At 41.9% G+C, this 14,142-nt stretch overlaps 1 protein-coding gene across 3 annotated transcripts in view; it reads right to left on the bottom strand.

The window, feature by feature from the left end:
- Window positions 1-14,142, bottom strand: part of LOC114117905 (zinc finger protein ZFP2-like) — a 53,435-nt gene that overhangs the window by 38,674 nt on the left and 619 nt on the right. For 2 of the 3 annotated variants that reach the window (XR_009596382.1, XM_060398794.1), the window contains 3 exons: window positions 8,894-9,020; window positions 7,791-7,889; window positions 1,928-5,178 (listed from right to left, as the gene is read on the bottom strand). Coding sequence is in view for 2 of the 3 variants with exons in the window: in XM_060398794.1 (XP_060254777.1) it covers window positions 3,179-5,178; window positions 7,791-7,889; window positions 8,894-9,020 (2,226 nt within the window). In the remaining variant the exon portion in view is untranslated. Of the gene's footprint in view, window positions 1-1,927; window positions 5,179-7,790; window positions 7,890-8,893; window positions 9,021-14,142 lie in introns of those variants that run through there. The other variant, XM_060398793.1, reaches the window with a different exon arrangement.

Below are 14,142 nucleotides of genomic sequence, written 5' to 3'. Positions count from 1 at the left end.
CTTCCATGTTCTGTATCCTAAGACTACACTTAAGAGTGAGTCCTTCCTACCGATATAGAGAAAGGTCTCTCATACTTTTCTCTTTCTATTCCCCAAACTTTCTGTGGAATTCTGGACCACTGAGTAATTCTATTCATGAGGACAATTTCTCAATCCTGTTCTAAATGTCTCAAGTTGCATACATATGTAAATTGATCCCTAATTTCCCCTACTTCTCTAAGGTCCCAAGACTGAACCACATGCCAATGAGAATCTCAGAACCTATGCCTCCCCATGCTGATCTCTCACAAAGGGAATATTTTCACCAGTTGAATGTCACTCATTCAGGTTGAGAACTCATCATGCTCTATAGAAAGCCAGGACACAGACAAGGGAGACAAGGTTCTGGGACACAAGGGAGAAGTGATCTAAAGAGCCGGTCCTCACTATGGTAAGAAAAGGAAAAAATAAGAAGTGGATAACCAACTCCCCAGGCAGAAAAATTAGAAGCAGAGAACTAAAGCTTTGCAGGTTCCCTCCGTTCAAGCATTTTAGGGGGAAAAGCAGACGCAGCCCCAAACCCAGGACAGAACTGTCACTTCCTCCTCTTCTTCCTCCTGCTCTGTCTTCTCTGAGGATGTGATGTAGCAAACACATCTCTGCATATTGAAAATATACCTTCAAAGGCATCTGCACAGCTCTTTAACCTGCAACTACTTCACCTACAGACAGAAGAACCTTGAAAAGCTGAAAAGACCCACCTCTCCTGTCCTGTCTCAGGAGAGATTCAGGAACAATTATTTCCTACCTGGAGACCAGCCTTTCAACTTATTTCTTGATTGTTCTCTCCTCAGAGAGAGCTCCTAACCCTCTGCTCACACAGATATGAGCTGACTGACTTCCCTGGTCCAAATCCAGCTAGACCATCCCTGCAGCCTCTCCTCCGACTGAAGCCAGGCCTCAATTCTCACAGATGGACCAGGAGCCACATCCTTAACCCAGGCCTCCCCTTAGAGTCCCCTGGAGCACTTCCTACACACCACACTGATGCTCCCACAGGACCAAGGGAGAACTCGGTTGGGGGGGTTATCGCTTAACACTGGTCAGGTGATCTTGATTGGAAACCAGGTTGAAACCACTTACAAGGTTCTTTCTGAACCATTTCAGTGAATATGAACCCCTTGAGGTCAGGTCCCCACTCTAAGAAGTTATAAATCTGCAGGTCTAAAGAGGGGACATGAAATGAGTCTTCAGAAAGCTCCCTGTTTATTTTGATGCTTCTCCCCCATGACCCACACTCAGGGGCCCTGAGCTTCAGCCCTCACACTCAGCACACCTGAGACCTCTCAGGAGAGGAGGTTCTAGGGCAGGAATTTCTTAGGTCAAGGTTAGGACCAAGCAGAGAAAGCTCCAGTACTTGGGGTTCAGGCCTTTCTAAGAGACCTTGGGTGAAGTGCTGTGGGCTCCGCAGGCTGAGTGTGGATCGGCCCATTCAAGCCAAGAGGAGCAGGAATCTGGTGAGCTCTGAGGGTGTCACTGAAGGGAGGCCTGTGCAGTAGACCCTGGGCTTCAGCGAGACTGCTGGTCTCAAGGTGGGTGGTCATCTAGTGCAGGTGTTCCTAGGACTGGCTGGTGTGAGTTCAAGGACCTGCAGGCTGCCTGCTCCCCAGACAGATGCTGAGGCAGCAATAGCATCGAGTAGTTCAGGTAAACTCTCAAGAATACTCTGTATGATCCTTCTTAGAACCATCACAGTGTCCCAGCAGTTACAGAGAGGGGTAAAAGTACAATGGAGAAATGATGGGAAATATCCAATTAGTTGAGGCTTAAAGGCAGGATGGAAACTAATTGTTACAGATATCATCCCTCTGTGCTAACAAAGAGTTTATTGTTAGGTATTTTCCCTTCAACCTTAAATCAGTAGGTTGACACTTCATTACACACCAACTTCATCACAAGAAACCATCCACTTTTATTAACATGTCATATCACACAGTCAGAATAAAACCTTTTCCAACCCACTGTGTAACTGAATAAAATACAGATTACAAGCATAAACACCGATATTCATTCCTCTGATACAATGATCTGAGAACTGTGATTCCTATGGTTACAAAATGGAGGTTAATTGTTTACGAAACAAAACATACACTAATTACATGACTTTTCTGGGAGGAGTTTCCATACATTTCTAGGGGATCAGAGGTGTCTTTATTTGAAACATGTCAACTAATATTCATGACTTCTGTTGATAGTATAAAGATACATCAAGATTTCAGTGAACTGTCATTGTATTTTACTTAAAAAGCAAGTGACATAACTATTGAAAATGTACATCCTACTTTAATATGTGGAATTACTCCCTGAACACTTACCTCATGGTGAACTATAGGGATGTTTGACATGAATGGCTAACACCTCCATTTAGATGTACAGGTTACATTACTGGGTCCTTAATCTTCTAATGGAGAATAAATATAAATGTTTTCTCCCTAGGATAGGAGGCCTTGTCTCATCTTTGAGACAGCATCTATCAAAAACATAACTTTGCATACAAACTAGAAATGAAGCATAGCAGCATGGAGTAATATAAGAGTTGAATCACATTTATTTTGGTTTTCAAATAATCACAAATCATGTCAATATAAACCAAGACATATTGCTAATAATTGTACATTTCTAAATACCAACCTTCATCTTGTGATCCATACTAACATATCAATTTTCTATCTGTTTTAACTATGGATTACTATCTACAATACTTCTCCTGAAGAGGAATTTCAAAAAACAGGATTGATGAAATGCTTTCTATTGTGCAGGCTTCCCTGATAGCTCAGTTGGTAAAGAATCTGCCTCCCACCCCAGTATTCCGGCCTGGAGAATTCCATGGACACAGTCCATAGGGTTGCAAAGAGCTGGACACGACTGAGCAACTTTCACTTTTTCTAGTGTGCAACTTCTGGTATTTATTTAGATTTATTTAGATTTAATTTTTATTTAGATTTAATTTTTATTAAATACTTTTCTACATTTTCTTTATGTCATACCTTCTCTTTTTATTTAATATGGTCTTGTATTTTCTGAAGTGTATGTTTAGGACAAACCTCTTCCATCACTAATTACGAGGGTTTCTCTCCAGTACGTGCTCTCTGGTGTCTAATAAGGTGAGAGCTCTGATTTAAAGCCTTTGCCACTTTCCTTACATTTGTAAGGTTTTTCCTCCAGTATGAATTCTCTGATGTTGAGTAAGATGTGAGTGCTTGAAAAAGGCTTTTCCACATTCTTTACATTTGTAAGGTTTCTCTCCAGTATGAATTCGCTGGTGTTGAGTAAGAGTTGACTGGTCCCTGAAGGCTTTTCCACATTCTTTACATTTATAAGGTTTTTCTCCAGTATGAATTCTCTGATGGTAAGTAAGACCTGAGTTCTTAACAAAGTCTTTGCCACAATCCTTACATTTATAAGGCTTCTCCCCAGTATGAATTCGCTGGTGTTCTGTAAGAGTTGAGTTCTGTCTAAAGGAGTTCCCACATTCTGTACATTTATAAGGTTTCTCTCCAGTATGAATTCTCTGATGGTAAGTAAGACTTGAGCACTGGTTAAATTCTTTGCCACAATCCTTACATTTATAAGGCTTCTCCCCAGTATGAATTCTCTGGTGTTGAGTAAGATGTGACTTCTGAGTAAAGGCTCTGCCACACTTTGTACATTTATAATGCTTCTCCCCAGTGTGAATTCGCTGGTGTTGAATAAGACTTGAGTGGTGACTGAAGGCTTTTCCGCATTTTTTACATTTATAAGGCTTCTCTCCAGTGTGAATTCTCTGATGGCAAGTAAGCCCGGAGCACCGGTTAAATTCTTTGCCACAATCCTTACATTTATAAGGCTTCTCCCCAGTATGAATTCTCTGGTGTTGAGTAAGATGTGCCTTCTGATTAAAGGCTTTGCCACACTTTGTACACTTATAATGCTTCTCCCCAGTGTGAATTCGCTGATGTTGACTAAGGTTTGAGTGAGACATAAATGCTTTTCCACATACTTTACATTCATAAAGTTTCTTGCCAGTGTGGATTTGCTGATCTTGACTAAGCTCTGAATTCTGATTAAAGGTGTTGCCACACTCCGTACATTTGAAAGGTTTCCATCCTGAATGAATTTTCCTGTGTCTACTTAGACTGGATGAGTTAGTAAAGGCTTTCTCACATTGCTTACACTTGTAACTTTTCTGCGGATTCTGAATACTCTGCTGTTGAGTGAGATTTGAAGGCTGATTAGAGACATGACCATATTCACAATTGTAAGTCTTCTCTCCAGTATGTGTGTTCTCATTTAGTGGAAAACCTGATGCTTGATAAAAGATGTTCCTCCATGTACTATTTTCAGAATCTTTGTCTGAAGATTGAGGTCCCTGATGTTTCATAGGGTGAGAGTCTTCTGCAGTTTTACACCCAGTTTCATTGCATGAATGGCTTCTCACTCCATCATAAATATGCTTGTAATTATTGGGTGTAGAGCTCTTACTTAAGGCCTGACTCGTGTAATTACACGTGAGAAGTTGTTCTGTATTAACCGTATCATGATGTGTATTGAACAATGATGGTGGGATTAACTCTCTTCCATTATTATCAACATTACACATTTTGGAACAGAGAGAAACTGTCTGTTGGTGGAAGAATAATGACCCCTTGCTCACAGATCCCTCAAACTGATTATATTGTGAGTTTTCCCCATCATTTTTAACTTTCTGGTTTTCAGACGTGCTTGAATGTATGTGTAATCGAAGCCTGTGTTCAGAGCGGTTTGCATGAGTATTTGCAGTAGAGACTGGATGACTTTCCCGATTTTCCACATTTCCCTTCAGAGAACGTGTATGTTTCAAAAAATGATTTAAGCCTTTGCTTGAAGAGATACACTTCTCTGCAGATGTTGATAACTGAAATGGGTGTTTTCTGCAGTTTGACTCACATTGCTCACTTCTTTGGGCAGTAATGTCCACATTGTGTGAAACTGTCTCGGTTTCTTTCTGTCCATATAAACACCTTCTAGGTCTTTCACATACCCCTGTATGTTCCTGGTCTTTCATTAAATGTTCGTTTCCAACGTGAGCTCTTTCATATATTCCTAGGTTTGCTTTTTGGATTAAATTTTCTAATCTTGGATTCTTTGACATCAAACCACAGGTGTTGTGAGAAGACACAGCTGAAAGATACCAAATGAAAGTTTTCTTATCTACTATTCTTATCTACTGGGGCTGGTGTGAGCTCAGCTGGGACAGAAAGGGAGCCTCATTCTCTGTGGGAAGAGAACACGGCAACAGTCTGTGGCAGCAGGACAGAGTGAGACCTGTGCACAGGGTACTGATCCCAACCCTGCCCGCCCAGCCTGAGAGGGTGTCCACTGCTGTGGACAAAGGCTGGGTGCTGAAATGTGGGGTCTGGAGAGCAGACCCAGGCAGAGGACTGCTGTGGGCTGTGAGGAGACATCCTGAGGGGACAGGGGTGAGGGAGGAGCTCTATAAACAAGAATGCTTGTGGAGGAAGCCTGAACCACCAGAGCAGAGTGCCATTGTTGAGTGATGCCCAAAGGGAAGACCCACCATTGCAGCCCCTCTCCCCCTGTGCTGGCCCCTCCTCACCCAGCACTAGGAAGGGCCACCACCCGGGTGGGCTCTACTGAGCTCCAGCCACAGTCTCCCGCCATGTACCTCCTCCACAATTAGCAGAGTCCTGTGCTCTGGGGCAGCCTCTGGAGCAGACACCTGTGGGTGGCCCACACACAGAGAAGGAGCTGAAAGCTCAGCTGAGCCCCAGGTTTAAGGAAGAAAACCTGAAGTCTCTCCTCACGATTGTACAAACCATGATTTTATACCTGCAACTGGCTTTTTCATCTCAGCCCCTAGAGCATCTGAATGGACAACCAGGGCTCCCCCAGTCATGGAAGGTGTAGCTTTAGCAGCTGTAGACTTTGTGGGGATGTATACTAGGGGGTGGGGCCAGGCCAGAGTCCGAGCTGCCCCCATAGTGCCGCAGCAGGTCCAGCTCCATGAATACAATTCTGGGATCTTAGTTCATTGGATCTGTGCTGGTGTTCCAGTGAAAACAACATCTGAGAGACACCAGAGCCATGTGCCAGCATGCCCATGATTGAAGGGGGGCCAAGAGCAGTGCCAACATGGGATCACATGAGACTCACACAGCACATGAGCACATCCAAGGTGAACATCCCCAGAGGAGCAATCCTTAGTGGCTTCTCTCCCAGTGGGTGTCCTCCAATCCTACGTGCCTTGACCAGAGATCAGAATCACAGTGAAGAAATGGATCTTGGGGCTCTTCTCCACCAACCAGGGAGCAGACCCTACCCCTGACAGGGCAGTGACAACCACAGAGCCAAGGGGAAGCTCCCGTCAATATCCAGGGGAGGCTCACGTCACAATAACAGCAACCAAATCCCAAACCAAGGGGATAAGGGTACAAGCCTGTGGACCAACCTCACCCTCTAGGGGGAAGACAACAGAGCAAAAGGAGCTAGGATCCTGCAGCCTACAGAACAGACCACAGACCCAGAAAATGTGACAAGATGAGAGGACAAAGAAGTATGGTGTAGAGGAAGGAGCAAGACAAAAAGCTACAACAACCACTAAATAAAGAAGAGACAGGCAGTCTAATGATTACTCTTCCACTTAAGTCATCTTAAATGCTGATGCCACCAGGTGCCCTCTAATTCTTTAACCCACTTTTTATTTTAGCACGTTCTATATGATGTTTCAATATAAAAATCATAAATGATACTGACATAGGTCTAATCAGAAAGCACGGACATGTAGGACAATGTCTGGGGAAGCTGATAACAAGATTAATTAAATAAAGAAGCAGTTCTTGAGAAATTAAGAAATGAGACTTTCAAAGTGTGGTGTGAACACTATCAATGCTCTGTGGAGATCTAATTGGGAAGGAAATCTTAAAAAGAGTAGATATCTATACGTAAGATGGATTCTCTTTGCTGTACAACATTGTAAACCAGTTATACTCCAATAAAAATGTTTTAAAAAGATTATATTATCTAAACATTGTAATAGTTTGAAACCATTAAAAATATGTTGGAAAATGTTTTAAGCTCTTATGCCAATTTATTTGAAAATTTTTTGAGTTAATTGAATATGTTCAAGTCTTTTAGCATTGAGGCATTGGGGCAAATACATTTAACATTTCATATGAGTTCATAGGAAGAAAACAGACACTTTGAAGTAACCCTGAGATTGGCATTCTTTCTCTTTGGGGAGGTTTTGGTTTATGCAGTGAAGAAATTACTTGAATTTAAAATTTACAAGATCCTATTTGAAGCTTCCAGTGTTTTAGAAATTATAACTCAGAAAAACAAAAAACCTCTGTCCCCAATATTCCCAGAACTTTGGCAGTATGTCTATAATTTCACTCACACACTGCCATCTAGAGGTAGAAATTTTAATAGGAGCGTCTTAGAGTTTTTCAGAAATGTGCAGTTTTCCTAGGACCCCCACCCCAACCCAAGAAATGGAACAGTAATCGATTCATGCAGGTTGTCACAGGCCAAGAGAAGGGTTTCAGTTCTCACTGTGTTTAAGAAAAGTAATCACTGGAGATGAATTCAGGAATGATTTAAATGACAGAATGGGGCAGGTGATATCCGCCTATGACAGCAACAGAAAGAAACCCAGACTTCTCTACAATCATTTCCATTGAAGCAGATCTTCCCAAACCACATGACAAAGGATGAATTCCTCACTAATCCTTGGACCTGTCGTTGACTCATCGGCTCCATCCATTCACACCTACCTGTGTATATGGCTGGCATCTCCAGTCTCCTTACATCCCAGGGATTCTGCATTTGCTCCAGAAAGGTGACCAGGTCTGGCTTAGAGACCACAAGACCTGCTATCAGGAAAAGGAATATTTGTTTTGCTAGAGATTCATCAGTTTCCAATCTAATATGTATTCAAGTGAGAAGAGAAGGCACATGTGCTAAGTCTCTCCAGTCCTGTCTGACTCTTTGCCACCCTGTGGACTGTAGCCCCCCCAGGCTCCTCTGTCCATGGGAGTGTCCAGGCAAAAATACTGAGTGGGTTGCCATGTTCTCCTCCAGGAGTTCTTCCCAACCCAGGGGTCAAACCCACTTCTTTTATGTCTCCTGAATTGGCAGGCAGGTTCTTTACCACTAGTGCCATCTGGGAAGCCCAGAGAAGGCATGGTAGAATGTTAATAGAGCCTAGAACTAAAATATTTGGGGACATAATTTCCTAAGCTGTATTAAAATTCCCTGGTGGCTCAGCTGGTAAAGAAGCCACCTGCACTGTGGTAGAGCTGTGTTTGATGCCTGGGTTGGGAAGATTCTCTGGAGAAGGGAACGGCTACGCACTCCAGTATTCTGCCCTGGAGAATTCCATGGACTATTCCATAGGCTCGCAAAGAGTCAGACACGACTGGAATCTTGCTCATTACATTATTAACATTCTAGAGAAGGCGTGGCTGAATGTTAATATAGCCTAGAAAATTATATCCCCAAATACTTTATAGAAGCACTTTTATAAGTAACAAATACTTAAAGAAAAAACCTGAGATTCTAGTCAAGTACTACTAGGGCCAAAGTAAGTAAGTAGGAGAAATCTGATTTATAAAGGAGAGTGGCACCCTTTTATACCACAGAACCTACAGAATTACCACTAACCTAGAAGAAAGAGGCAGATTCCATCAAGGAAAAGTGAGAATCATAATGAATCATCTTGAAGTCTTCTTTCTCAACTCATAAATATCCATTTTCCCATAGAAAGCAGGGATCTGAAACTATTATAAGGAGCAGAAGATTCTAGGAGACATTCTAGAAATACAGGAACCAAAACCCAGTGGGTACATAAAGGATTCTGGAAGGCAGTTATCCTCACCCAAGGAGGCCAGGTTCCTGTAGTTCTCTAACATCACGTCCCTGTACAATTCTCGCTGCCCGAGGTCCAGGCATTCCCACTCCTCTTGAGTGAAGTCTATGGCCACATCCTGGAATGTCAGCCGTCCCTGAAATACAAAGTACAGGTGCCATGTTGCCATGGGAAGACTTCCTAATGTGACCCAAGAGGAAACCAGCAAGAGAAATGGTTTTGACTTAGGAGAATGTCTGGTGTTACACAGGAATATAATTTTTACACAGTAGTATCTTCTACCACATTTTTAACCCCAAGAAAAGAGGATGAGATACGATCCATCAACCACTACAGAAATTATTCTGATTTGGAAGATAAATTATAATCAGATCAACATTGGCATATTTATTTTTGAGTGTTGTACTCAGTTGACAGATGATAAACTGTCTATCAAAAGAAACAGGAAATATTTTTTCAAAGCACTTCCTGATCCAAATGTTCTGGAGTGGGCTCAATGTGCCACATTTTTCACAAGCTTATTTGAACTAGTAATGTTGAAATTTCTGTTCCATGAGTGACAATGTGTGAACAGCAACGAAGTAGAATAGTAAGCAAAGAATTCATATTTAACTTTGAACTTTAAGTGCTTAACAGATTTTACAGGTCTGATAGGATAGTAGCCTCGGCGACAAGAATCATTTTAATGATCTGGTATATACTACTCTTTTTTTGACATTTTTCAGAGTCTTGAATGTATAACAGAAATAATTTAAAATCAATAATGTTGCTGTAGCATCTTTTGGCAAATATTTTTACAAACATTCTTTAAATGACAGCTTAAGGGACGGGGGAGCCTGGTGGGTTGCCGTCTATGGGTTCGCACAGAGTCAGACACAACTGGAGCGACTTAGCAGCAGCAGCAACGTTTACTTCAGTTTGTGACTCTAGACTTTAATCAAACCCAGACAAATGCACAGAGCTAACTCTAATGAAAGTTTATAGAAATTTCTGTATTTGTAAATAATACTAAAAACAAGAAAAGTGTTAGTCACTCAGTCGTGTGCAACCCCAGGGACTGTAGCCTGCCAGGCTTCTCTGTCCACAGGATTCTCAAGGCACGAATACTGGAGTGGGTAGCTATTCCCTGCTTCAGGGAATCTTCAAAAAAGAAAAAGAAAAGATCAGTCAAATGATGTTAACATGTTCATTCATACAGACATACACTAAAATAGGACTGTATACTTATTAAGAGAAAAATAGTCATGTCAATAAAATCAGGATAATTTTTAACTGACTGAAAATGTACATAAATATTTGAGGATGATATTGTTAGGTAGGTAGAATAAGGAAAAGCAGTCCAAAATGGCGGAGACTAAAAGACAAGGAAGGTCAAAGAAAGGTCCAAGGACAAGAGTGAAGACTTCAGGTAGAACAAACAGCACTCCTGGCTAAACCCAATTTGCATAAGGCAGGCCCAGGTCAAGGAGAAAACATATAAAAGGAGGAGCCAAAACCTTTCTCTTTTTCTCTCCCGCGTCTATGCTCTTTTTCTCTTTCTCCCTCCCCCATGAGCTCCTCCAATTTCCTCTCTTCAAGTCTTTGGGTTGGCATGCCCTCACACTTCGAGGATGGATTCTCCTGCTATCTTCTAAATAAAATAGAGCTGTAACACTGATTTGACTAAGAGCTATAACACAGTTTGTCCAAGACCCGAGAGCTGTGATGCACTGAGGGATTTAATGTCCATAGCTCCAAATCTTTGTTGTGACGAGACAAAGAACTGAGGAACATACACTCGTGTGACAATATTATTTTAATTTTTTAAAATAGACTAGGGTGCAGACATACATAGTGATTAAAAAAACAGACAGCTCTGGTTCTGAGTTTTTTAATTTCCTGAACAATCTACCATTTGCATGGAACTATATTTTAAAATTTAACACAGTTGAACATAGATTCGCAGTAATATGATTCTTGTAAACATTTTGGGAAATACAGAAATGTGATGAGACTCAATCTGTGATGTGAGCATGGAGTGTACTGGAAATGATCAGACCTGGGCTTGAGTGATGAAAATCCCCACTCCCAAATCCCAGCATCCCTACTAAACACACAGGAGTGTTGTCAACTACAAATCGGCACTTGCCAAGAGCATTGCCAGTGATTAAACAAGACCTTTTAGAATTAACACCCAAAAAGATGTCCTCTTCATTATAGGGGAGTGGAATGCAAAAGTAGGAAGTCAAGAAACACCTGCAGTAACAGGCAAATTTGGCCTTGGAATGCAGAATGAAGCAGGGCAAAGACTAGAGTTTTGCCAAGAAAATGCACTGGTTAGAGCAAACACCCTCTTCCAACAACACAAGAGAAGACTCTACACATGAACATCATCAGATAGTCAACACCAAAATCAGATTGATTATATTCTATGCAGCCAAAGATGGAGAAGCTCTATACAATCAATAAAAACGAGACCAGGAGCTTACTGTGCCTCAGATCATGAACTCCTTATTACCAAATTCAGACTTAAATTGAAGAAAGTAGGGAAAACCGCTAGACCATTCAGGTATGACCTAAATCAAATCCTTAATGATTTTACAGTGGAAGTGAGAAATAGATTTAAGGGCCTAGATCTGATAGATGAGTGTCTGATGAACTATGGAATGAGGTTTGTGACACTGTACAGGAGACAGGGATCAAGACCATCCCCATGCAAAAGAAATGCAAAAAAGCAAAATGGCTGTCTGGTGAGGCCTTACAAATAGCTGTGAAAAGAAGAGAAGTGAAAAGCAAAGGAGAAAAGAAAAGACATAAGCATCTGAATGCAGAGTTCCAAAGAATAGCAAGAAGAGATAAGAAAGCCTTCTTCAGCGATCAATGCAAAGAAATAGAGGGAAACAACAGAATGGGAAAGACTAGAGATCTCTTCAAGAAAAGGAGAGGTACCAAGCGAACATTTCATGCAAAGATGGGCCCGATAAAACAGAGAAATGGTATGCACCTAACAGAAGCAGAAGATATTAAGAAGAGATGACAAGAATACACAGAAGAACTGTACAAAAAAGATCTTCCCGACCAGGATAATCACGATGGTGTGATCACTAATCTAGAGCCAGACATCTTGGAATGGGAAGTCAAGTGGGCCTTAGAAAGCATCACTACAAACAAAGCTAGTGGAGGTGATGGAGTTCCAGTTGAGCTCTTTCAAATCCTGAAAGATGATGCTGTGAAAGTGCTGCACTCAATATGCCAGCAAATTTGGAAACTCAGCAGGTCCACAGGACTGGAAAAGGTCAGTTTTCATTCCAATCCCAAAGAAAGGCAATGCCAAAGAATGCTCAAACTACCACACAATTGTACTCATCTCACATGCTAGTAAAGTAATGCTCAAAATTCTCCAAGCCAGACTTCAACAATACATGAACCATGAACTTCCTGATGTTCAAGCTGGTTTTGCAAAAGGCAGAGGAACCAGAGATCAAATTGCCAGCATCTGCTGGATCATGGAAAACACAAGAGAGTTCCACAAAAACATCTATTTCTGCTTTATTGACTATGCCAAAGCCTTTGACTGTGGGGATCACAGTAAACTGTGGAAAATTGTGAGAGATGGGAATACCAGATCACCTGACCTGCCTCTTGAGAAATCTTTATGCAGGTCAGGAGGCAACAGTTAGAACTGGACATGGAACAACAGACTGGTTCCAAATAGGAAAAGGAATACGTCAAGGCTGTATATTGTCACCCTGCTTATTTAACTTCTATGCAGAGTACATCGTGACTGAACTGAGCAACAACAAGGGCGTTTGCCACCTGCCTCTGGGGAGAATGAACCCTATGGTGCTGCAACTTACTTCAATCCCCTCGAGGGAGTTCAGGGTGGATTGAGGCACTCTGCTCCAAGGAATCTGGTGGAACAAGTCTTTCAGTTCAGTTCAGTCACTCAGCTGTGTCTGACTCTTTGCAACCCCATGAATCGCAGCATGCCAGGCCTCCCTGTCCATCACCAACTCCCAGAGTTCACTCAGACTCACGTCCATCGAGTCAGTGATGCCATCCAGCCATCTCATCCTCTGTCGCCCCCTTCTCCTCCTGCCCCCAATCCCTCCCAGCATCAAAGTCTTTTCCAATGAGTCAACACTTCGCATGAGGTGGCCAAAGTACTGGAGTTTCAGCTTTAGCATCATTCCTTCCAAAGAAATCCCAGGGCTGATCTCTTCAGAATGGACTGATTGGATCTCCTTGCAGTCCTAGGGACGCTCAAGGGTCTTCTCCAACACCGCAGTTCAAAAGCATCAATTCTAGAGTCCGATATTTTCAGGAACTGCTTTCATGATCCCAATCCTTGCATCTCTTCATATCTAGAAAAGCACTAAACCACTAAATGATGACTTCAGTTCCTCACGACTGGCAGGAAACCTTTTGTAAAGTAAGTGCTTGATTGCACTGAACTCCCCCTTCACCAAAGTCACGTACTGACCTTCCCCCACTGGCTCTTTGGAGCAGTTTCTCAGAGTTCTCTGAGATGCTGTCTCCCGGGCTTCTGTCCTCATTTTGCCCCAAATAAAATTAATTCACATCTCTCAAATTGTGCATCTGTTTTAGCTGACAGTGTTCATTTCTCAAAGCAAAGAGTAACTAAGAAGATAAGGCATTTCCTCATTAACTGTGATAGGCATATCCACCACTTTTTCTTTCCAGGATCCTTGTTTAAGAGGAAAAAAAAAAAAAAAGAATTTCATAGTGTGGAAATCTCACAGAAGCAGTGAGCATCAGAGGTCACGGGGTAAGAGTACATGGAAAAATGCATTATCACTGCCAGGCATCTTGGCAATATTAGGAAAACCATGATCTCAATCTACCACGGAAAATGTCAGTTTTCTTCAAATTCCACCTCCTATATACCTCCCATGATCTATATCTTAATAGTCCATTTAATTAGTATATTTTTCTTATCGGTATAGAGGATTGTCTCTGCTACTTTAACTTCTGAAAAATTCTGGAATGCTGAGTTCATTCTATTAACAAGGGCATTTTCTTACTCCTGTCCTAGAGAGCTGAATTGCATCCACATGTAAATTCATCGCCGCATTTCCCCGACTTCCCTAAGATCCTAACAATGAACCGCATCCCAATGGAATTCTCAGATACCAGTGCCTCCCCGTATTGATCTCTCACAAAGGGAATGTATTCAACATTGAAAGTCACTATTACATGTTGAGAATTCATCATGCTCTATAGAAGGCCAGGATACAGACAACGAAGAAAAGGCTCTG

Source organism: Ovis aries, chromosome 14 (genome assembly GCF_016772045.2).
Source record: "Ovis aries strain OAR_USU_Benz2616 breed Rambouillet chromosome 14, ARS-UI_Ramb_v3.0, whole genome shotgun sequence".
NCBI lineage: Eukaryota > Metazoa > Chordata > Mammalia > Artiodactyla > Bovidae > Ovis > Ovis aries.
This window is presented reverse-complemented; position numbering and strand designations above follow the sequence as displayed.